The following is a 24,475-nucleotide window of genomic DNA, read 5'->3' on the forward strand; positions in this document are numbered from 1 at the left end:
ACCCAGCATGCCAGCCCACTTGGACTCCAGTCACACTTTCAGCATAGGAATTTGAGGGGTACATTTAGACCCTCTCCCAGGAAGGTGGTGGCTCTTTTCCTTCCTGAAAAATGGGAGTGGGAAGAATTCCTGGGCAAGCAGAGGCTGAGCACCTCTGCTGCCTGGCTGCGGGTTGGAGCAGGGTGTTTTGCACTGCCCTGTTTTGCATCCAGAGCCCCCCACCCCCTCCCAAGAGAAGAAAGAAGGAAGGTTTACGCACCATCGGACTTACCCCGAAATTGGAAGCAGCAAAGCGGTCAGATGCTGAGACGTTGGTGGAAGCTGTGGTGTGAGCATAGTAGGCATTGATGTTGGCCAGCAGGGTGCTCATCACTGCTGGCACCCCGGGGCACATGTACTTGGAGGAAAGGCAGGCAAAGTGTCTGCAGAGAGAGTGGGACAGTGAGCGTAGGGCTGCAGCAGGAACTGCCTGCAGGAAGGGGCATGGGGTCTGGAGTACAGGCACAGAGAAGGGGAGGGAGGGGTGTACTGGGGTGGGCTGTGCCAGGGGAGCATGTCTGCCCTCGTGGCAGGCAGGTAGGTGCAAAGAGCAGTAGGAGAGGAATGTGTTGACACCCCTCAACCCAGAGCTGCAGCCTCTTTGAGCAAGATGGAGGGCAAGCAATTCAAGTCATGACCTGGTAGATGGACTCCACCCCGTAGCACATTGCAAACTCATCCACCAGTGTCCCCTCACTATGTCCCCTCGCTCTCCCCACTGTCTCTTTTCTCTCCCCACTGTCCCCTCACTGTGTCCCCTCACTCTCCCCACTGTCCCCTCACTCTCCCCACTGTCTCCTTGCCCTCCCCACTGTCCCCTCACTGTGTCCCCTCTCGGTCCCTACTGTCTCCTTGCTGTCTCCAGCATCTCATCTCTGCCCCCCAGGGTGTCCCCACTGCCTCGTCACTGTGTTCTCTTGCTGTCCCCACTGCACCCAAGCTGCCCCCAGTGCAGCTTCTTTGAGCGGGGTGGAAGGTGAGTTGCTCACGTCATGGCCTGGTAGATGGACTCCACCCCGTAGCGCATTGCAAACTCATCCACGATCTCCTGGGCTGTCTCATCAAAGTAGACCTTCCAGGCGTCGTCCCCCTTGGCATCTGGGATCTTCACCACTCCGTTATTTTGCAAATCCGTCACAAAATGGAAAAGGTTCTGGAGGCAAGAGGAGTCCCATCAGGACCCTAGGGCCAGTGTGGTGGCACAGTAGCATTGCTGGGGTGGGGACCATGCTCCCTGTGCCTACTTGAACTGCTCACCTCATGCAGGCAGGTGTACTGCACGTGGTAGGGAGCTACCTTCTCCTCGCCTTTGATCTCCACACTGATGTGTAGCCGGATGGCTCCCGACACAGCAGACTTGTCTGTTCTCTTGTCTGCAGGGGTACAGGGAGGGCAATAAGATGTGAGACTTTCTCCACAGCTACTCTGCTCATTCCTGGTCCCAAAGATGGGCAACCAGCTCCAGCCCAGGGGAGTTCTTAGGGGCTGGGGCCAAGGGGATGCCCAACAGCAAGTGCAACCAGGCCAGGGTACAATGCAACCAAGGCACTGCAGAGCAGATCTTGGCCATATCTCCATGTGCCACAGAGATGTGGCCTCTCTGTGCCTCAGTTTCCACTCTGCAGAAGGCTCCAGACCTTCTGGGCACAGGGTTTTGGGAACAACCCTGGGAAAACACTCGATCCCCTTGGCTTTCACTAGTGAGCGTTCTTCACAGCACTAAGATGCTGAAAGGGTCCTCAGGCCAAAACTGGCATCACAAACCCCGTGGAGCTCAGGGCCGTGGCAGGGCAGCAGGTTACCGAGGTTGTACCAGACGTCCATCTCCCCGCTCAGGGTCCGGACCTCAATGATTGTCTGGCCCAGGAAGTCATCAGACTCCCTCTTGAAGCGCTGCTTGACGCGGGACTTGATGTCGTCATCTTCATCCCAGACACGAACTTTGATGCGGTCAGAGGAATTATGGCACTCGCTAGGGAGGTGAGAAGAGGCAAACCTCTGCTGAGCAGGGAAATACTTCTGCACTCTCCCCAGCCTCTGTTTCCCTAAACAAGGAGAATCATCCCAGCAACAGGCAGGAGCTGGGGAAAAGAGCAGAAGTGAGGGCACCAATCCTCCCTGGTGGGTTTAGCAGGGCTCTGCCACAGCTTGGATCAGCTCCCATGGCTGGAAGCTAAATCTTCCATGGCACAAAACCAGCACTCCCAGTCACCCCAGCAGCCCCCTATCCACCTTCAGATGGGGCAGAACAAGGCCTCCACCACCCTGCAGGGATATGCTGAGGCTAGCACAGCCCAGCATGACCAGAGTGGCCCAGAAGCAGGACAGAGCAGGCAGGGGTGAACTTACAAATGGAAATTCTCCTCCCAGACCGGGTTGAGATTGCCATAGATGGTTTTAGTCCTCTTTTTTGTCTTTCCAACCTGGACTGTGACATATGGGTCACTGGAACCCGTCTTATCCTTTGCTTGCAGGCCCTGGGCACAAACAACTGCAGCACAGCACGGCACAGTACAGCATGCATGCCCATCCACACAAGCCACAAGGCACATGGGTGGCACACACAGCAGAGAGAAAAAAACAGGCAAAGAGAGAAATCAGTGCCACAGCAACACTGAGATCCCCACAGCAGGCACCTTGTACCCTGAGAGAGCTCCAGGGATTAAAGCTGCTTTGCAGAATGAGGGACAGGAGGGGGTTGGAGCACACAGCATCGTTGTGCAAGAGGGCAGCCACATGGTCCCTCCCAAAGAACATGTTGCCAAGTGCAACCAGTACCTACCTGTGATGCTGATCTTGGCTGACCATTTGGAGGTGCCATCCAGGACACTCTGCTTCACTGCCTTCATCTGCTGTGTGTGTGTGGTCTTGGTGACCCCAAACACTTCCTGGATCAGCTCAAATATCTCTGGCTTGTTACGCTCACGAATCTTCATGCGGTCCTTGAGCACCATGATGATATTCTGCGTCCGGTCCTCTGCTCCATGCTTAGAGCTCTTCTCTGCTGCCCCTGGGAGAGGACAGCCACAGGTGAGACAGGCAGGGAGGGCAGGTGTCACCCAAGAGTGAGCCAAGAGCTTGCCACGCCCACCATGAGTGAATGAATTCAGACCTGGAAGGGTGCACATCCTTCCTGGGACACAGCTGACCTGCTCCCCACTTCCCCCATACATAAGGCAAGAGTACTTCTCTCCCTGGGGCCAGTCCCTGTTCCTTCTCCCAGATGAGAAGGGATGAAGTTGCAGGCAGCAGTTCCTTACTCTGCAGGCAGTCAGCATTGAGCAGGTCCTGGCACTTCTCGTGACACTTGACACCGCACTCGGCACAGCGCATGCCCTGCCGGGCAATGCCCCACAGCAGCCCCTCACACTCGTAGCAGTAGGTAGGGGTGGTGGCCGTCCACACCTCGAAGTTGTGGGGTGTCGTGCAGGAGATGGGGTACACTAAGGCTTGCAGGGTCTTCTTGTAAACATGGTTTTTCTGTGCAAAGACAGAAGAGAGGCAGAGGAGAGCTCAGACTCTCCTGTACAGCAGCTGAGCAGGGTGCAGACATTTCATGCACAGGTGCAGCCTGTTAAGCATCTTGGCCGCTTTGGCATCGCCAGAGGAGGATGCTGGTGTGGAACAGATCCCACATCTCCATTGCTGGCCCAGCTGGCTGTAGTTTAACCCTCCCACCATGATTGCCTATACCCCAGCCAGCCCCAGCACCTACCAGTTCCTCATTGTTCAAGGTGCTTGAGGCCAGTGCAGATGTGATTCCTGCTTTCCTGGACTGAACCAGGGACTGTGGGAAAGAAACACAGTTCTTAGATCCATCAGGGCATGGAGGAGTGCTCCTCCTGCACTCCTTTGCGGTCACAGTGGCTATAAAACACCAAGGACATACTCCCACCAGCACCGGCACCAGTGGGTGCTGGCTGCATGGGCGGACAGTGGGGATAGCCCAGCTCCCTGTGATGCCAGTGCTGCAGTGCCACATAGCTGCACCATGGGGCTGGAATGAATTCAGCAACCCATGGCATTCCCAGCTCAGCCCCAACAGGGCAGAGTTTCTCAACATGTCTTGAGAACCCAGGGAGACAAGGGTGAGGGGCACTTACCATTGCCTGCAGGCAGTCAGGAACAGCAGGGGGGAAACAAAAGGCTGTTAGTGCAGGTCAGATGCAGCAGAGTAAGTCCTGGTCCCTTCCCTGAGGAACACCAACCCCTCACCCAGTGCTGGGCCAGTCCCTAGGCAGTTTCCCACCCCAAGCCACAGGCTGGCCCCAGCCTGATAAATCCCAGCAGGGAAAAGCAGCTCCTCCACTCTGCCCACCCCATCACCACTCACAACCCAATACCCCAAAACCCCAACACCAACACAGCACAATGCAGAAGCATCAGTGGCTGCCCAAGCGGGCTGGGGAGTAGAGGGTACTGGGGTGAGGACAGCAATGGGAGGAGCAAGATAGGGGCAGCAGGATGGGAGACAGCAGGCAAGTTGGGACAAGATGGAGGCACCCTGGGGAGGGCACAAAGAGGAGCTGGTGAGGTGTAAAGAGAGGGAGAAAGATGTTAAGGGGCCCTAATTCTGGTGTAAAGGGTGGTTCTGGGTTCCAAAGTTCACCAGGGGGTGACAGCAGACTGGCCCTGAGCATTTCCACCCAGAGGCTAGAAGGGACCCCGGCACGGGGGCTTGGCTGTAGTGGTGCAGTGAGAGTGGTAGCAACAAGAGCATAGTGGGGCTAGTGCACCTCAGCAGAGCCAGCACTACCCCTCCTCTGGCACATGGGTTCAGCTGCCCAGCATCAGCATGGGACAGGCTGTGGGGAGCCCATGGCAGGTGGGACAGGAATGGACCAGGGACACAGACTGGTAACAAGCTGGGAAATCAGACACAGTCCCGGGAAGCCTCGATCTGATGTTTGGTGTGCAGACAGGGCCCTGGAGAAGCACCATAAGGTAGGGAGAGCCCAGATGTGCTGTCATCACAGCATTCTACTGTAAGGTCCGGGGCCAAGAGACCCCCAAAAACAGTCTGGGACACCCCCACACCCTACCGGTGGGTCTGGAGGAGGCCGGGCAGTGCTGGCTAGCAGCACCCAAGGGTACTCTCTCTTTAACCTTTCAGACCACGCTCACCAGATCGCTGACTAGAGGGAGAGATTTGCGTCCAGGCTTAATGTCGGGCATGCTGTTAATGCAGCGCAGAAACCTTACTGCCGCCCCCCTGGGCAGCCAAGCCAGGCCAGAGGAAAGAGAACAGAAAACACAAAACACAAGCCACGTTAGAGGTAGCTGGGGAGAAGGGCACGGCCGCCCGGCAAGCGTCGGCAGTCCAGCAGGGCACAGCAAAAGCGAGGCCAGGAGCTGAGCGCTGCGTTAGGAGGAGCCTCACCAAATCGCTAACTAGGGGGATGGGCTTTCGCTTGCGAATGTCCGGCATGCTGTCTATAATGATCAGCCCCCCGCCGGGTCTGCAAGAGAGACGAGAGTCAGCAGGCACGCTCAGGCTGAGGCAGCCAGAGGCTCTCTGCTTCTGCCCACTGTTCACTCGGGACTTGGCAGGTAACCCCCAGGCGGCCTGGACGCACTCATGGAACCCACATCCCACCACGTCCCCAGCGGGGGCAGAGATTCCTAGACTAAAAAACTGCGGGGTGGAGATTCTGGCAGAAAGCTGATATTCCCCCAGTGAAAATGCTTTGCTTCAGTGGTGTCATTGTGAAACAGGAGGGGAAAAATAGCCTGTTTGGCTCTGTAGCAGGGAGTGGGAAAGCTGGAGCTTCCCTCTGGAACGCTGAAGGTGAGCACAGAGCCCTTCAGCTGCAAGAGAAACCAAAGCAGTGCAGCTCAGACAGAAATATTGCCTTGCAGCCTCCAGCCTTGGCTGCAAGAAAACCCCTGCATGATCTGGTGGCTTCTCAAGGAAACCTGTCATGTTCTGCCTGGGTCAGCAGCAGATCAGCCTGTGAGGTGAGATGGGGGTGAGTCTCAGAGACCACACACAGGTGAGAGGTTCAGGGCTCCCCATGGCACCACTCAAGTCCTAGACAGAAGGGAAGAAGTGGAGACCACCACCCCAGCTTGGTCCAATCCCAACCTACTCACCTCCTTGTTCTCCCCCTCGACAAGTGGACATAGAGTGGTGGCATCTCTGCTGGCTCCTCCAAAAGCACCAAGTGACCAGTATTCATCCCAAAACTCTGGCCCTCTGGCATGCCCACAGATGGGCAATACTTCCCCATCCCAGCCCCCCATGAATTCATTAATCACATCCTAAAGAGGAGGGAAGAGCAGCCCATGAGCCCCAAAAGCCAGAAGGTGTAAGCTCCCCCAGGTACTCACCCGCCTTTGAACCACAGGGATTTAGCTTCTCCATCACCTTCCCCACGGGCCTGCAAGACATGGGGCAGCTGTCACAGGTGCAGCCCTGAGCCCCCAGCTCAGCCCTCTCCCCAGGGCTTGGTGCTGCTGGCAGCTGAGTGTCCAGCCAGTACCTCCAGTTCTGAGGAGGCATGGAAAGGGTTTAGAGTGTGGGCAAAGAAGAGCAGGTTCTAAAAGGAGGGGACACTTCTCAGCGAAGGGCTGGCACTGGGAATGAAGCATCTCCAAGACGCTGAGCTGGGCAAGCAGTGGGCACACTTCAGCAGAGGGGCTTGGAGCAAAGCAGTGGAGATGGCTGCAACATGTGAAAGTAGGGGTCTGGAGAAGCATCTTTGGAAAGGCTCAGCAGGTCCACACAGACTCACAGCCAGCTGGGAGTACTGCAGGGAGCACACCAGGCATGGGATGTGTGCAGGGACTGTCCCACAGTGGCACCTCCTTTGCAGGGGGCATTGTTTTGGGTGAGAAGGGAGGGAAGAGCCAATGGTAGCTCCCTCGTGGGGCAATCCCTGCACACACACACACACACACCCCACACACACACAACAGGGTGGGCACACAGGTTGCTGGGTCATTGGGCTGGACACGCTTACCTGCAGGCAGGCTACACCCCTTCCCTGTAGGAAGGGAAGGCGCGGGTGCAAGGGCCATGGTAGTGGACAACTGAAAAGAGAAGCGGTGGGGAGAGGAAACAAAGCCCCAGGGGGGTGAATCCAGAGCCAAAACAAAATGAAAATATGGAGGATGGAGTCTAAAAACAAAACAAAAAAATCATCAGCTCAATACAGGGGAGAGGGTGGAGAGGCTGGCACAATCACACCACATCCAGCACACACTAAGGGAAGGTCCTCAGCACTCCCTCTCCCTCATAAGGGTCCCACTTGGTGTAAATGGAGTTGTAGGGCCACCACAGTTGGAGGCCCTCAGATCTTCATTGCCCTCAGGGTGTGACATGCCCTTGGGATTCGGAAGCAGATGTGTCTAGAAAATACCCAGTGGCAGGAAGAGACCACAACCCCAGCTTAGCATGTGGCCAGCTCTGGGACTCAGCAGCGGGCAGCCACGGGGGTGCTCACCTCCTGCAGCTGCATGCAGACTTTGTTGAAGGCTCTCAGCCAGTTGGCTTTGGCTCGTGCTTTGGGGTCCTGCACCTCCACCTCTGCCTGTTCCCTGCAAGAACACACACCTTGCTAACCTCCCAAAACAGCACCGGGGAGGAAGGAGCCAGCCCTCACATCCCGAGCAGGACTGAGGCTGCAGTTTAGGGATCCTGATGAGCCTTGAGGTCGTGTAGCCATGGCAAAACCCCTCTTGCTGCCAGGGTGGGCTCTACAAAGGTAGCAAGTCCCACTGCAGAAGGCAGCATAGTTAAAGCAGAGCGATGAGAAGGAGTCATCAGGGAAAGGGCAACTCAGTCTCTCTGCCCCGGGCATCCAAGTGACACAGAGGGATCCCTTCAGAAGCAAAGGGTCACAGAACTGCTTATGCAGGGTCACAGAATGGTCAGTGACATAAGCTCGTGGAATCAACATCCTCTGCTCCTCATCTCCTCAGCAAGATGATCTCTGGTCACTTTCCACCGTGTGAGATCTTCCAGGGTTAAAAGCTCCCATCCTCTTAGTGGCTTCAAGCCCAGGAGGACCTGCCAGCCTGAGCTTCCTGGTTGATCTGGATTTTTTTTCTCCTCTCTTGCAAAATCAAGACATGGAAGACAAGAAAATAAATACTCCAAACATCCCAGCCTCCTGCAGAGCCTGATGTGAGAAGACACTACAAATGGGTGCCCAGAACCAGGTTTGAGTGAGGCCATGGGATGCTCAGGAGGTGAACCTGTCCAAATGAGCCCTGTGTGGCCTTGCCTGTGCTGATCTGTGGTCCTCTGTGCTAAGCTGTGGTCCCTAGCACAAATCCACAGTCACTGGTGCTCAGCCCCCTGCACAGAGAACAGGCACTGCAGGCAGACATTAATTAAGGCCACCTTTGCCAGGCCTCTGATCAGCCTTTGGGCCTCAATGTGTATTTTTTCTGGAAAAGATCATTACACCTTCCTTAAACTTAGAGTCCCCAGCTCTGGCCAACAATTTAAACTAACTAAAACACAAAGAAAAAGCCTCTCATGTTTCTCCCCTGCAGCACTACTCACCAAACCAGGCTGAAATGGATGTGTTCAATAACAAAAGGCAGAGACCAATACATAGGATCATAGAATGGTTGGGTTGGAAGGGACCTCCCACTAGACCCAGCTGCTCAAGGCAACACTTCCAGGGCTGAAGGCTCCACAGCTTCTCTAGGCAACCTGTTCCAATGGCTCACCACCCCCATGGGGAAGAATTTCATCTTAATGTTTAATCCAAATCTAACTGCCTGCAGTTTGAACCTCTTTGCCCTCATCCTGCCACTGCATGACTTTGTACCAATGGCCTCTACAGCTATTCTGGAGGCGTCCTTCAGATCTCACTTATAGAAATTGCTCCCTCAGTATAAGGCAGTCAGGTGATGCAGCTGTGAAGCAGATCTTCTGAGTGATGAGTTCAAGGGTACATCCTCCATGTAGGGAGCCAATGGCTTGAGCCAGAGCAGAGGAATCTCAGCCCCAAGCCCTCACCTCCTTCATTTCCAGATTTGTTCCACTTTATAATCCTGTACCACAGCAGCTCTGACAGGATCCCAAATGCATTGAGCTCTGCTGCTGCTTAGCGTGACACTGGTGGCTGGGCCTGGGCAGTCTGCCCAAGAGGCCTGACCTCTGCTTGGGTAGCACAAGGTGGACTTCCCCAACTGCAATGTTTCAAGTACCTGGAAAGATCCCACACACTGCAGAAGATCTTTAGTGCTGTCCCTTGACACTACAGCACAGCACCAGCCCCAGGCTACCTCTAGAGCATCCTCAATATCATCAAGCACAAAGCAATCCCAGAAACAGATCAACATCTCCCTCTTACCTCTCAGATGGTTTTGGGGGCTCAGACTCATGAGCTGCCTCTTCAATGGGAGCTTCCTTTGCTTCCTGCTGGGTCTCAAGAGCCTCTGGAGGTTGCTGGGGGACAGAGATATCCTCCTCCTCCTTCCTCTCCTCTTTCCTCTCCTCCTTCTGCAGCTTCATCTGTGGGACCAGCTGGGGTTGCTGGGGTTGCTGCTGCTGTTGTGGGACCTGCTGCTGCTGCCCAGGAGGTTTCTGTGGTAAGGGGTAGGCATCATGCTCATGGGTTTTGTAGGTGCTCTGCTCCTGCTCCTGCAGGTCCTCCTCCTCCTTGGGATAGCCTTCTTCATTCTCGCTGTAGTCCTCATTGAACTCTTCCTCCTCCTCTTCCCCCTCCTCCTCTTCCCCCTCCTCTAAATAGAGGTCATCCTCCTCCTCCCAGTGAGGTGAGTCCTTGCGGTAGCTGACAGAACTGTGGCAGGAGTGGTAGGAGTCTCCGTCACGCTCGTCCAGCTCTGAGTCGCGCAGGCTCTCGTTCTCGAAGTCCTCACTCAGCTGGGAGCTGCCCTGGCTCAGCTCTGCCGACGAGGCATAGCGGCTGCTTCCTGTGGGGCTGTGGGGACAAGGGGACAAGCACAGGGCTTCCATGGGTCCACGCCACAGCCTTGTCTGTCCCGTGCCACGCCAGCAAGAGCTTGAGGTGAGACAACACTGCAGCTCCCCCAGGGGCAGAGCCCTCGGTGGACACCGAGCTTCTTGTCCTGGAAGCTGAAGCCAGCGACTCAGGAGGCTCCATGGGCTGGGAACAGCCTCACAGGCTGGGGCACCCTCAAGGACCTGACCTTCTTGACTGGGCTGAGCATAGGGAGATAGGGGATGGTGTCTGTCCCCTCGGCTCACTGCTGCCAGGGGTGGAGGCACAGCTGTCAGGCAGCAACCACAACCAGGTTCTGCCTCCTGCTTCCCAACAGACCATCCTGCCCCAAACCCTGAGATCCATCACCCAGTCTCTTACCCTGACACCTCAGCACTTCCTGTAGACCTCCTGGCATCCCCTCCCTCAACCTTATCACTCCCCTTAACCACATGATCCATACCCAAGGAATTCCTTCTCCATTCTTCCTGCCAGGCCAGACCCCTTCCCACTACATGCATCTGTCCCGTTGGCCCCAGGCCTTCCAGCACCACCCCTCTCACAGCCACCTGTTCCTGGGGGAGCAGCAATGCAGAGAGGCTCCCTGCAGATCAGGAAGGTGTTGCAAACAGGGCAGTTGTGGAGGGCTCCATGAAGAGAGGCTCACATAAGCAAACATGCAGACAGGACAGGGACATGCCTAGGAAGAGGCCGACACCATGTCTCCAGCACTGGCAGCTAGGCCTCAGGAGTGGGCAAGGGAGAAGGGGAGAAGGGGACAGGACAGGAGGGGCAGACTTCTGGGCCCAGAGTACCTGCACCAGGTAGGGGGGAACAAGGATACACCACAGGAAGGACAATGCTGGAGGATACCCGGCTGGTCCCAGAAGGAAGGGGAACCAGCATCATCCAGGTACCCTGGGAAGGGAAAGCTGGGGCACAGGGGTGCAGGAGACATGGCTTATGTCTGGAAACCTCTCACCTCCCCAGCTTGATTCTGCCCACAGTTGAGAGCAGGGCCCTTGGCACACCATGAGGGTCCTAACCACTGAATGAGGCTTTTACCCAGACAGGTGCTTCCTGGGAGGTGACTAAAAATGGAGGGTGGTATTTGCGCTCCCAGCGCCCCAGCTCCCATTCCTACTGGCATGACAGCAAACAGGCAGTGGTGCTGCCAGACAGTCACTGTGCCAGTGAGCAGGAGCAAGGTGCTGAGGCGTTATCCTCATGAGCTGAGACACAAGAGGCAAGAAAGAATACCACAGGGCAAGAGAGACCCAGAGCAGCCCAATACTGCTCCTCTGCCAAGGAGCCTGGGTGGGGAGAGGGATAACCTGTAGTGGCATAAAGCCAACCCTGCCAGGACTGGTGTTGGCCTCACCATGGCTGCAAGGACCAACCACAGCACACTGTGACAGCACACAGAGCTGCAGCAACCACAGCACACAGCACTGCAGAGAATACAGCACACAGCACTGCAGTGACCCAAGGCATACAGCACTGCAGCAACCACAGCACACAGCACTGCAGAGAATACAGCACACAGCACTGCAGTGACCCAAGGCATACAGCACTGCAGCAACCACAGCACACAGCACTGCAGTGACCACAGCACACAGCACTGCAGTGACCCAAGCACACAGCACTGCAGTGACCCAAGGCTTACAGCACTGCAGTGACCACAGCACACAGTACTGCAATGACCACAACACACAGCGCTGCAGTGACCCAAGGCATACAGCATTGCAGTGACCACAGCACACAGAGCTGCAGTGACAGCACATGGCTGTTGTGGAAGGCAAATAGGCCTAAAACATGTCCTGGCTTGCCCGACCATTCTGCTGATGGGGGAAGCAAGGACTGGAGAAAAATAAAGGCCTGGGCCATTATTTCCCCTCCCAAAGTGATAAACAGGTACCCACAGGTGTTTATGCACTTGTTAGCGTCTTGCCCAAATAAGGGTAAGCAAGCCCTGGTTTCACCTCATATGATCAGTCTGGTAGAGAGCTGTTCTGATTGGTGAATCTCTGTGGACAAAGGAGCTATTACACTCAAGCAAATATTATAGATGGAGCTAAGTTGCAAGCAGTGCTCTGCTCTGACAACCTGCTCTTGGCTCTGCTCTGCTCTGCCTCACTGCTCTGCTCTGCCAATGTGCACTCCGCTCTGACAACGTGCTCTGACAGACTCTGCCTGTTACATAATAACAAGTCCTGATGTTTTGGGCTCGAACTACCTGGAAACTTAAGTGCCTCAAGTTTACCAAGAGAAGGCATTAAGTGCCACCAACATCGTGCTCTCTGCACATGTGCAAGACATCCTGCCTGCACCTCTGCAAACCTCCATGGCAAGTCTGGAGTTTAAGAACTAGGATCAGGTCAGAGATTGTCTGCCTCTTTCCCAGCACCATGTTAGAGCCTGGGAAGATCTAGAAGCCTCAACAGCTATCAAGACATCAACAGAACTCCCTTTAAGTGTTTGGGTACTGTCTGGAAACTGTAGTTAGCCCTGGGAATCCAGAGACAATAATTTGTGAGTAAATATTTATAAGCCTATCTATAACTGACTTCTATTGTGCCTTCTGCCTTTGCAGAAAGGAGCCTCTCGGGTCTCCGAGGGCAAGCAGCAGATTGGCCACAAGATTCTCTTTCCCAGATAATGTTTGTTACACTACTGCTAGTGTTGTGGATGCCCTGCTTATTTCCCTCTGTGTCATACCTTCCATGACCATGACAAAGATCTCTTCTTATTACAAATTATGGACTGTGGTGAGATTGCTAAATATCAAAATTGATAAACAATATAAATTTTGGAGTAGATCCTGCCCAGGCCATCACAGTGGTGCTGCAGCATCCACAGCACACAGCACTGCATCTACCCAAGGCACACAGCACTGCAGCGATCACAGCACACAGCACTGCAGCAACCCAAGGCACACAGCGCTGCAGCAACCCACGGCACACAAGCACTGCAGCTACCCAAGGCACACAGTACTACAGTGACCACAGTACACAGCACTGCAGCTACCCAAGGCACACAGCACTGCAGCAACCACAGCACACAGCACTGCAGCAACCACAGAACACAGTGCTGCAGTGACCCACCTATCAGATAGGTCTAGGGACCGCCTGCTCTCAAGGGAAGGCTGGCGGCTGGTCCGCCTGCTCGACTCGGAAGCGGACTCAGCGTCACTGCGTCCGTGTGCGGCAGAGTCGACGCTACCATAGCGTCTGCCGGGGAGGAGAAGAAGATCATCAGCGAGGTTCCAGGTGCCGCGACACTGTCACCCACCATGCCCTGGCAATTCCCTGATGCTATGAGAACGCCAGCAGTGAGGCCCTGTCCCAGTGGATGAAGTTGGCATCCTGGGATGGATGCTGGCAAGGAACTGGGCTGTGCTGTGGCCAAGGTGATGATGTACTATGCAGGCATTCCTGCCTGCAGCTCTGCCTGCAGCCTCCACCACAGCCAGGCCACATCCCACGAGCTCAGCTCCCAGCAAGCACAGATGGGGCTTGGGGTTCCTGAAGCCCAAGAAGGACACAGAAGAATGGTGACCCAAAAGAGCTTGAAATCCTTTTAGCGAGGAGGCAAGGCTTGGTGGCAGCAGCAGCACCATCTTCCTTGCCTCAACATCCTTGCCTTTGTCACTCACTGTGCTGGGAGCACCCTCCCTGACATCAACCCAGGAGCTCCCTGTCCTCTGCCACTTTTGGGGGCAGATTGAGAGAGCAGGTCCCAGGGCTGAGCTAACTGTGCCAACACTACCTGATGGGATGCTGGTCTGAGTAGTCCATCTCATAGCTCTGCATGGAGTCAGTGCAGGAGTCCCGGGAGCTCTGTTGCTGGTGCCTCATGGGGTACTGGTGGACAGAGGCATTGGGCTGGGAGGTGGTGTAGTAAGGTGGTGGGATGCTGTTGCTGGTCTCGCTGCGGTAATCACTGTCTCTGTCATCCACTGTGCTATCAAGGTCATCATCTGCAAGGGGACACAGTGAGTGGCACAGCCCCACAGCTATTATAGATTGGGATACCCCAAACCTGCCCCACACCCAGCACAGCTTCCCTACTGCCACCACTGTGTTGCCACAGACATGGGACCATGCTGGGGAGATGGACTCAGGAACAGGCTGGGGACAAGATGTGCGTGCAGGTTCCCCTCTGCAGAAAGGGGCTTGGAGAAAAAAAGGGGAAGGGGGGAAATAAGGTGTACAAAAACTGACAAGAGTAGTACAGGGTAGGGGCAAAGTCCAACCTGCTCATTGCCATCAGGGCACCCTGAGAGCACACAGCCTCACAGTGCCAGCCTATGAGGATAGTCCTGCATAGCACAGGATGCTCAGGTGCTTCCATCCTCACCAAGCTGAGACTCACAACACAAAGCCACAGACTGGACCCAAGCTCCAGGACCCCTAAGCAGCCCCAGGCTAGGCTATGGCACAAGAAGGGGGTTGCGTTGGGGACCACCAAGCAGAGAGGGAGGAGGGGACAGGATACTCACTCTGCTGTTCTCCCCAGCCAAAATAATTCCAGTTGCCTAAAAAAAAAAAAAAAAGGCAGAGAGGAAGTGGCTGCAGGAGCTGGCTGGGAGGAAACAGCATCTTCCCAGAACGGTGGCACCAAACTCAGCTGCAGACAGTGTCCCAAGATGGGCTGGGGAACAGCATTCAAGGGCACTGAGCTGTGCTGGGGACAGTGATTTGGATTGGGCAATGCAATACTAAAATGTGATGGGGTCAGGGCCTAAGTAGAGGCAAGGTGGCACCAAAGTGCACTGGGTACAGTGCCCAGGCCTAGGTGCAATGATAGCAAAACAGTGCCTGAGGCTGGGCATGGTGACACCAACCCACTGCTTGGCACAGAAGCACTGAACTGCACAGGAAACAGGGCCTGGGGCTGGGCACCGAGGCACTGAGCTGGCTTGGGACAGTGCTAGGCTGGGTGTGGCTCTTGTATGACAGCAAACAGTAGCAGACACAGGAGGGAGGATGGGAACAAGGCTTGAGACAGATTGTGGGGGGAGGTTGAGCCCTACTTGGGTTGGGGTCCAGTGCACAAAGGCAAGCATGGACCCCACGGTGTGGGGAGCTGGAGGGACAGGGCAATGAGAGGGTCCCACAGCAGTAGAAAGGAACAGGGCAGCACTTACAGCACTGGGAGCTGTGAACAGGCAGAGGCTTTTCCTGCTCCTCCTGGAAGGCATACTGGGAAGAGACAGGCCAGTGAGAGCTGCCTGCTGGCAGCGCAGCAGCTCCCTAATGGCCCTCACCCTGGGCCTGGCTGTGCCCTGACTTACGTCATCCTGGTCCCGCATGGCATTGAGCTGCTCCAGCTTCTTGGCCCAGTACCTGGCCTCCTCCTCAGGGATATCTACAAGGGCAAAGACCACGATTGGTGCACAGATATCCCACCCCAAAATAGCCCCCAGCTTTTGGGGCTACAGGATCAGACACCCATCGTCATGCCCAAGGCCCATGAGCATCCCTGGGGCTGGGGACAAGGAAGAATGAACCCCAGCCCCTAGAGCCCAGGGGTGATACCCACCCAGTGGTAGCTCGAAGCGGGTGTCAAGGAGGATGCGGTGGAAAGTGGGGTCCTTGGTGCCTGAAATCTCGTTGTCAGTCATGATAACCTGGGAGTCAAGTGTGAGCCACTCGCCAGGGCCCTCCTGCAGGGCAGAAATTGGGGTGAAGAGAGCTGCCACAGGCACCCCTTCCCTGACACCACCACCCCATGCACACAGGAGTGCTCCAAGTAACGTCCTCTCCAAGGGCTCTGGCTACATTTCCTGTAGGGTCTGGCAGGGGGATGGACATGCCCAGCTCCCTACCTCATTGGACTGTCGGATGGTCCGGAGGGGAATCCACACCGTGCCCACCATGGTGTCCCAGATGAGCCCCTTGTTCCACACTTCCACCGTCAGGCCCAGGTCAAGCCTGTTGATCTCACTGGGAAGGGGGAGAGGCACCAGGTCACCCCCTCCACAGCAGCCACCTGAGGCCACCCCAGCCTCTGACTGTCTCCTTGGCCCCAGGTCTCAAGTAAGCCTGCCAAGACTGGGGGCAGGAGGAGCACTAGTAGAGGAGGACCTCCCCATGATGGGGTGGCAGGAAGGAGCAGCAGGGGTGGGAGAACCAAGGCTGGGCCCTGGTTACTCACAACATGAAGTCCTGCTCCCAGGCAGGCAGGTTGCCCCGCACTGCAATGGTTGTGCTCTTGACATTCTGCACCTTCAGTGTCACGTAGGTGTTAAACTTCTCTGTGGGAGCAAGAGCACAGGCAAATGGTTCCCAGTGTATCCCCCACCCCAGCTGTACACCCACAGTCCTAGGAATCCTGCACTGCCACCCTCCCATGGGGTCCTTCTGCACTGCCCTCAGCACTCTGAGTTGTCCAGGCTACCTGTGAGCCCCCCAGTCCTGTCCAGGACACCCCAATCTCTGTGTGCCAGACAATGCCTTCAGAGCTGATGCATCCCCCAGCCCTTTTTCTGATCCTGCCACATCCAACCAGCCCAAAAGCCAAGCCCCAGGCCTCAGCCCCACACCCCAAGGTGGGCAGGCAGGTTTAGCAGTTGCTTACCTTGGGGCCCATCGAACTTGGCCTTTTTAACTGCAGGGACAAAGAGAGAGAGGGAAGAGATTCAACCTAAGAGACTTGTGTAGAAGCTGGGGACTCCCACCAGGGTGTCAAAGAGGTGGAAGGACCCCAGACCTGGCTGCCCCTCAACTTCCACCATTCCCAGCTGCAAGACGGGGAAAGGTTGTGAGATGCCTCTTGCTGGTGGTGTAAATCAAAAGACTCCAGAGCCAAGCATGAGGAAGGGGGATCAGGCATCATGTGGAGTGGGACACCAGAGACTGGCAAAGGCCTCTCCCCATATTCTGCCCCTCTGGGACAACCTGAAACATTTGACTGCAGTCACAATTGAGCAGCCTCTACTCACCGCCTTTAATTTATGACTACTGAGTTCAGATCCATTTGGGATGTTCCCATATGTGTGCTCCTGCGAAAGGGCTGGGGTGGGGGGGCACTGGGAGCACTCTCCTCCAGCTCCAGCCCCCACAGGGGTCACCAAGCCAGCAACACCAGAGTTAAGGCTCTCATCATCTCCCACCTCTGACACAGATTTAATCTAGGGAAGCTGTGAACCTTCTCACCTGACCACAGCCCTTAGGGTAGTGGAGGTGTACCCCAAAATGTGGTGCAATCAAGAGTCTCAAAGTGCCCCCCACTGCACACCAGCCCTGTCCCGCTCCTGTGGACACCAGAGGCTGGTTCCCATCCTGACAATTGGAGATTTTAATTACTGGGAGGATGGCCACAATATCCATCTACATTGATAGTGACAGGACAGCTGACATCCTCCAGTGCTACCAACATCACCAATGGGTCACCAGGCTCCAGAGATGCCCTGGGCAGCTGGGCATCTCCTGACAGGGCCATGGAGAGGAGCTTGGAGGAGCTGTGCTCTGGTGGCCCCCAGCTTTACACCAACACTGCAAGTGGGAGTGCAGGGTGGGGATGGTACTCAAGTTTTGCCCACAATGGGGAGGCAAACAGGAAGCTGGGAAGAGCACCAGTACTGCCCAAGCCAAGGGCGGCAGGGGCAAGCAGCATCCTGAGGGCTCCCAGGAGGTGAGCATGCAGGGTAGGAATGACACAGCATCCAGAGAACAGTTAAATGAGGCAGGTGCCAGCAGAGGAAGAACAACGTGACTGAGGAGGGATGAAAATAGCCCTGGTGATACCAGGGTAATTTAATTTCAGAGATGTGCCACTTGTCAGCCACTATCACCCACTGCCAGCACTGGAGGGGCCTTGGGGCTGTTACCAGCTCCACATGTCTGGCAAAGTTCAGAGCAGACAGCATGAGCAGTCCCTGCCTAGGCCCAAGGCGCCTCTGGGGGTAATAAGGCAGGGGGAAATCTGTGGAGCAGCCTCAGCACACCCTTTGGAAGATAACTGGGGATCCTATGGATTGGCCACCTGCCCAGTGCCAAGAAAGCCACACACTGGGTGACCCATTGCCCAAAGGAAGGTCACCAGCCCCATCACTGGCAGCCATGCTCTCAGACAATCACACTACTCTGAGTACTGAGGCTTCACTTGGGCATGGGTGGGCTGGTTCAAGGCCATATACAAGGCTCTGGGATCCTGAAGATCCCCTGGTGTGGCAGACCTAGGAGCTCAGGCAATTGGGTGAGTGCAGCTGGCACCACTGGGCACTATAGTATTAGGTTGTTTTATTTTATGTATAATATAATGTAAGGTAACACAACACAACATAGCATAACACAACATAGCATAACAGAACACAACAAGACATAACAGAACACAACATAGCGTAACAGAACACAACATAGCGTAACACACCACCACATAACACAACACAACAGAACACAACACAACATAGCATAACACACCACCACATAACACAACACAACAGAACACAACACAACATAGCATAACAGAACACAAGAAGGCATAACAGAACACAACACAACATAGCATAACACAACACCACATAACACAACACAACAGAACACAGCACAACATAGCATAACATTATGTAATGCAGCATAAACACAACATAACATTACCTAATGTAACATAAACATAACATAACACAAGATAACACAACTTGTTATATTAGATGTTATAACATGTTACATTATTTTTATGTTCTATATATAATGCATCACTTATACATTATCAGTGCTGTGTTGCATTATGTTACACAGTCTATACTATATGGGGCTTTTTATTATTCTGCTCTAATACATTATTTGGCACCAAGACCTGCCTGTGGTGTGTGCCCAGAGCTGCAGAGGGACCCTCAGCATGGGAGCTCACCCTTGCCTTGCACCCAGGTGCACCCATCAGTGCTGATTGCTCTCCACCAGTCTCTGCCTCCAAAACGGGAGAGCAGGGGAAGGAAACCTCCAAAGCCAGCCAAGCTGCCAGGAACAAGCAATTAGCCAGAGAACACATGGCTCTGCTGGCTGACAGACACTGCTGAGGAGAAGACCTTCAGCCATCACCTGCAGCCAATGGCCCGGAATGGAGTGCGCTGTGCCATCCTCCCACCCATGAACGGGTCCTCAAAGATGGCACAGGGACAGGGGGTCCTGGGGTGCCACCCTTTGGTTAAATTCATTGTGGCCCTTCAGATAAGGAGCTTGGGATAGCAGGACCCCAGGTTGGTTCAACCACCAACCATGGTGGTTTAAAGATACAGAGGCACTTCCTAGGCTGGGGAATCAGCCTCCTCCTGAGGGCCCTGCTTGCACATTGGGAAAACTGCAAAGGAGGCAGCTGGCAGGGAACAAAATGGCAACAGGCTGGGTTGTTGGCATTCCACAACAAGTCTGTCTCTCCATCCCCCTGTCTGTACATCCATTTACCTATTTCTCCACCTACCCATCTTTCCCATCCACCCTCCATTCACTCACTCACCCATCCACCCATCCACCCTCCATCCACCCACTCATCCATCCATCCACCTACCCATCCACCCATCCATCCATCCATCCATCCATCCAATCACCCATCCATCCACCCATCCGTCGACCTACCCATCCACCCATCCATCCAATCACCCATCCACGCATCTACACATCCATCCTCCATCCATCCACCCATACATCCACCCACCCACCCATCCACCCATCCATCCAATCACCCATCCACCCATCTACACATCCACCCTCTATCCACCCACCCACCCACCCATCCATCCATTCATCTATCCATCCACCCACCCGTCCACCCACCCATCTATCCACCCATCCATCCACCCACCCATCCACCTGGCTACCCATCCATCCACCTGGCCACCCATCCGGCCACCCATCCACCCACCCATCCATCCACCCATCCACCCATCCACCCATCTCCCCATCCACCCATCTACCCATTCACCCATCCATCTATTCACCCATCCACCCACTCACCCATCTACCCATCTACCCATTCATTCATCCACCCATCCATCCACCCAACCACCCATCTATCCATCCACCTAATCATCCATCCACCCATCCACCCACCCATCCATCCATCCATATACCCATCCACCCACCCATCCATCCATCCACCAGTCTGTCCATCCACCCATATCTCTGTCCATCACTCCTCTGTCTTTCCATCCACACCCTCCCTTCACCACCCACCTACCCACCCACTCCTCTGCCTACCTGTTCACATCTCCCCCTCCTCCATCCATCTGACCCTTTGTCTATCCACTTATTCTTCCAGATGTCCATCCACCCACCTGTCCAGCTGCCTACCTCCATCAACACTTCAGACTTGCCCTTCGCAGACATACATCCCTGTCCCCACTTGCCCCACACCTCTAGGGCCAATTCAGTGTCTGTCATTGATGTGCATTCCCCCAGCATGAAGCCCTTGGGGGTTTTGCATGGCCTCAGCTTCCTGAGAGAGATAAGGGAAGGCTGTGAGAGGCTGGGGGGTGGCACCCCTGGGACCCTAAAAATAAGGTGTCAGAAACAGCAACCTCCAGCGAGCAGCGGCTGGGAGGTGGGGGAAGCCCAAACCTACCAGAAGCTGTTTTTCACCATCCCCCTCAGGGAGCTGTTCCTCGTCATCCACCCTCGCCCTCGCTGGACGTGTCACGCTGGTGACAGTCCCTTAAATGGGAGCAAAGATGCCGATCTCGCCCTGCCAGAGGGGCAGACTCTGACTTGGGACTGGCTGCTGCCCAGCTGAGGGGCACGCAGGGGCATGCCAGCTTTGGCACAGCTCTCGGCCTCCCAGGGCGCTGCTCACTGCACTACCACGGTAGAGGCGGCTGTGACAGCTCCTAAGGGCCAAGGATGCGGTGGCAGAGCTTCCACTGTCCTCCTGATTTCCCCCGGAGAGGGGACACTGGTGGGTGAATCTCAGAATTCTGTGCTCCCCCTTGTTCTGACACCTCCATCCTACTGCATGGGGACTCACCAGTGCCTCCCCTTCATGGTGCCACAGGACCTGCAAAGGAGGGAAAGGACCTCCCCCCCGGCAAGACTTCTCGCCCCTGCATTTGCATACACAATCCAGAGTGACTGCAGGACCCATCTGTGCACTGAGCCGGGCAGGGCTCAACATGCAGGGGTGCCAGGCTCCCTCTCCCTGACCCATGCTGTGACCAGCGCCCCTAATTGGGAGCCCTCCAGCATCAGACCACCACACTCCTGCCCTGATCCCCACAGCTGCCCACAACTCCCCCAGCATTATCATGTCTGAGGTGGGGCATGGGGGAGTGTAATCTAGGGAGGCATTTAGGAGTTGGGGAGGGGAGAAAGGGGGATTTGGAGATGTATGGGTTTGGTTTGGGAGGGTGGGAATGTGGAGGTGCTTGGGGACAGGTTATATCTGGGAGCATGGGGAGGTCTTTAGAGCAAGGGGGTTGGGGGCGTGGAAACTTGGAGATAGATGTGGGGTGTTGAGGGGTGTCTGGGGCCTGCTTAGGGTGGGGACGTCTGGGAATGAAGGGGCTTGTGTCTGCCTGGTTGGGGTGCCTGAGGATCGAAGTGCAGGGCGGGGGTCTGGAGGGGTGCTTGGGGGGGCTATTTGGGGAGAGATGAGAGAGTGAACGGGTGGGGATCTTTGGAGGTCTGTGCTTGAGGGGCGAGTGGAGAAAGATGGGGGAGGAGGAGAGGGAGAAGAAGGGGGCTCCAAGGCGCCTGGAGGTGGAGAGGGTCAGACGCGGGAGGCTGGGATGGGAGCTGCAAGAGCCCTCCCTCACCGGCGCTGCCTACGGGGGAGGTGACCCCGGACGGGCGGGCAGCGCCCACGCACGCCCTCGCTTCCCCACCCCCACTCCAAGGCCCCGCGCCGCGCGCGCCCCCGCCGTTCATTCATAAATCCGGGAGACGTTTCCTTGTGAATGGAGCCGCTCCCACCCCCCACACCTCAGCCTGCGCCGGTCCCCACGTCCCGCTGTCCCCCGAAGGGAGTTCTGTCGGTACCGGGGCAGCGGGACATGCCCGCAGCAGACAGCGGGGCTCTTGGGGACGATCTGCCGCCCCCTCCCCGCGAGAGGCTCCCCTCTCCCCCGGTACCTCCGACGCAGAGCAGCGACATGGTCCCAGTGAGGGCGCGGGCGCGGGGGGCGCGGAGTGGGCTCGGCGCCGCTCCCGCCGCCGCCCCTGTGGCTAGCGGGCGGCCATCTTGTTCCAGCACCGGGGACAGCTCCTGACGTCACTCCGCCCGCCCCCGCCGCCGCGTAAGGAGCCGCCGGGCACCGCCCCCCGCCGGGCCGAGGGGCAGGCAGCGCCCGCGGGGTTCGGCGGGGCCGAGCGCTGTGCGTGCGGCCCGGGAGCGGCTGTGCTGCCGCTGTGCATGGCGAAGAGGGGTCGCCCCGGCGGGACCTGCCACATCCGCACTGCCCGGGAAAGTAGGGGCAAAGGCGGGAGGGTGGCTCCGTCCTATCCGCATCGCCCCGAGGGGGCGGAACCTGCCCCGCCCACCCTGCGCCGGGGGCCTGCTCTGGGCAGCCCTGAGGGTCGTTGGCTTCTTGCCTCTGCAATCTGGGGGACTCTGTCCTGCCTGCGCAGCCCCAGAAGGGAAGGTGATTTCGGCGAGCAGCGTTTACCCCACCACCCGGGCAGCCTTACAGCCCCTGGGGCAGGAGGCAGTGATGTGCCATGCTGTGCTGAAGCGTAAGTTGTTGTCATCCCTCCCCAGGAGGATCCCCTCTCCCCTGTCCACCTTCAGTGTCACATTCCAAAGAGATGCTCATATCTAGGCACAGCCCAGGGACTGGAGAGGCCCAGGAAGGGACCAGCTCACAGGAGGGAACACATGGTGGTTAAAGCAGACCCCACAGCTTCATCAGCTGCGAACGTGAGTTCAGTGTGGCTGTTACAACCACCCCGGCAGACACCGAAACCTGGCAGACACCTGACAGAGGGCCGAGGCTTGCTGAAGGCTTGCTAGGAGACAGTTAAGATCAGCTCAGTGCTTTGGATAGTACCTGGTGCTTCCAGGTCCAGGCTCTTACCCTGCTTTGATGTGGTTCTGTGAGCTTGGCCCTCCAACTAGTAAGACCTGACCAGAGTGCACCCTCGACTGAGGGGATCAATGAAGTCCCACTACAGAGACATTTGGAGTTGGTGTCCACACAGCAAGCAGCTTGGCAGTCAGATCCTCTCCCTGTAGAATGGGATCTAAGGATACTTTTGTTCATTTTGGGTACCCCTCGGTGGGAGGTTCCCCCCTTATGAGCAAGAATGAGCACATTTTGGCTCATGTTCCTAGAAAGAGCATTCCTTAAAGCCCAGGGCTGGAGCTCAGCTGGTGGTGTAGTGTATTCCCAACTGACATCCCAGCCTGTCACTTGATTGGGTCACAATTTTGGGTCACTGTTGCTGTCTGGTTTGTGCATGCCTCCATGACACTCAGGGTTTTGCCACGGAATGAACCACAGAATGCATGAAGTTGGAAGGAACGCTCCAAGGTGATCTTGTCCAACTGCCCTGCAGCAAGCAGGGACACCTCCAACTAGATTAGGTTGTTCAGGACCACACCATTATTTGACCTTGCATGTCTCCAGGGGTGGGGCCTCCACATCTCTGAGCAACCTGTTCCAGTGTTTCACTACCTTCATTGTACAAAACTTCTTTCTGTTGTCCAACCTCAATATACCCTGTTTCAGCTCCAAACCATTGCCCCTTGTCTTATCACTACAAGCCCTTCTGAACAGTTCCTCCCCAGCTTTCATGTAGATGTCTGCCTGTCCCTCTGTGCCTGCCTTCTTGGTATGGTGCCAAATGATGGATTTACTCTTCTACCCTGCTGCTGCCTCATCCTGTCACTGCAGGCCTTTTCACACAGTCTCTCTGCAGCCTTCTTGTAGCCCCTTCAGGTACTGGCAGGTCACTATTAAGTCTCCCTGGAGCCTTCTCTTCCCCAGGCTGAACACCCCCAGCTCCCTCAACCTGTCCTCACAGCAGAGCTTCTACAACTCCCTGATCATTTTCTTGGCCTCCTCTGGACCCATTTCATCAGGTCCACGTTCTTCCTGTATTGAGGGCTCCAGACCTCACTCCAGGTGATATATCAGAGGGGCAGGATCCCCTCTCTCTATCTGTGGCCATGCTGCTTTGGATGCAATCCAGGATGCCCTTGGCTGCAGCTCACACTGCTTGCTCATGTCCAGCTTCTCATCCATCAGCACCCCCAAGTCCTTTTGCTCAGGGCTGCTTTCTACCACCTCCTCTCCCAGTCTGTATTGATCATGAGGATTGTTCCCAGGTGCAGGACCCTGCCACATCATCTGGTGTTTGGCTTTCCAGCAGCTCTGACCCAGGGATGGCAGAGCTGGCCTATGCCAGGTGCTAGTGCCTGGCATGGCAACCAGCACTGCAGCTACTTCCTCTTTCCTACCTAGGGTGGAAGCTACTCTTCTGCCTCTCATTGGCACATGAAAAGCAATTCTGCATTCCCATACAGCTGGGGTGATGCCCATCAGCGTGGAGTAGCTCTGCTGAACTGGGCTGACTGCATGG

General features: G+C 55.9%; 1 protein-coding gene across 1 annotated transcript in view; it reads right to left on the reverse strand.

Moving 5' to 3' along the window:
• UNC13A (unc-13 homolog A) overlaps positions 1-22,181 on the reverse strand; it is a 38,946-nt gene extending 16,765 nt beyond the window's left edge. The window contains exons 1-22 of the mRNA XM_064175322.1: positions 22,028-22,181; positions 16,545-16,574; positions 16,122-16,221; positions 15,793-15,910; positions 15,507-15,630; positions 15,259-15,332; positions 15,112-15,166; positions 14,464-14,499; positions 13,731-13,941; positions 9,351-9,941; positions 7,485-7,578; positions 6,370-6,419; positions 5,420-5,498; positions 4,143-4,148; positions 3,755-3,826; positions 3,300-3,519; positions 2,822-3,049; positions 2,389-2,530; positions 1,842-2,011; positions 1,297-1,412; positions 1,029-1,192; positions 272-422 (exon numbers count right to left, since the gene is read on the reverse strand). Of these exons, the coding sequence (XP_064031392.1) occupies positions 272-422; positions 1,029-1,192; positions 1,297-1,412; positions 1,842-2,011; positions 2,389-2,530; positions 2,822-3,049; positions 3,300-3,519; positions 3,755-3,826; positions 4,143-4,148; positions 5,420-5,498; positions 6,370-6,419; positions 7,485-7,578; positions 9,351-9,941; positions 13,731-13,941; positions 14,464-14,499; positions 15,112-15,166; positions 15,259-15,332; positions 15,507-15,630; positions 15,793-15,910; positions 16,122-16,221; positions 16,545-16,574; positions 22,028-22,049 (2,853 nt within the window). The 5' untranslated portion in view covers positions 22,050-22,181. The remainder of the gene's footprint in view (positions 1-271; positions 423-1,028; positions 1,193-1,296; positions 1,413-1,841; positions 2,012-2,388; positions 2,531-2,821; positions 3,050-3,299; positions 3,520-3,754; positions 3,827-4,142; positions 4,149-5,419; positions 5,499-6,369; positions 6,420-7,484; positions 7,579-9,350; positions 9,942-13,730; positions 13,942-14,463; positions 14,500-15,111; positions 15,167-15,258; positions 15,333-15,506; positions 15,631-15,792; positions 15,911-16,121; positions 16,222-16,544; positions 16,575-22,027) is intronic.
• Between the last annotated feature and the right edge of the window lie 2,294 nt (positions 22,182-24,475).

Source organism: Pogoniulus pusillus, chromosome 41, assembly GCF_015220805.1.
Source record: "Pogoniulus pusillus isolate bPogPus1 chromosome 41, bPogPus1.pri, whole genome shotgun sequence".
Classification (NCBI taxonomy): Eukaryota; Metazoa; Chordata; class Aves; order Piciformes; family Lybiidae; genus Pogoniulus; species Pogoniulus pusillus.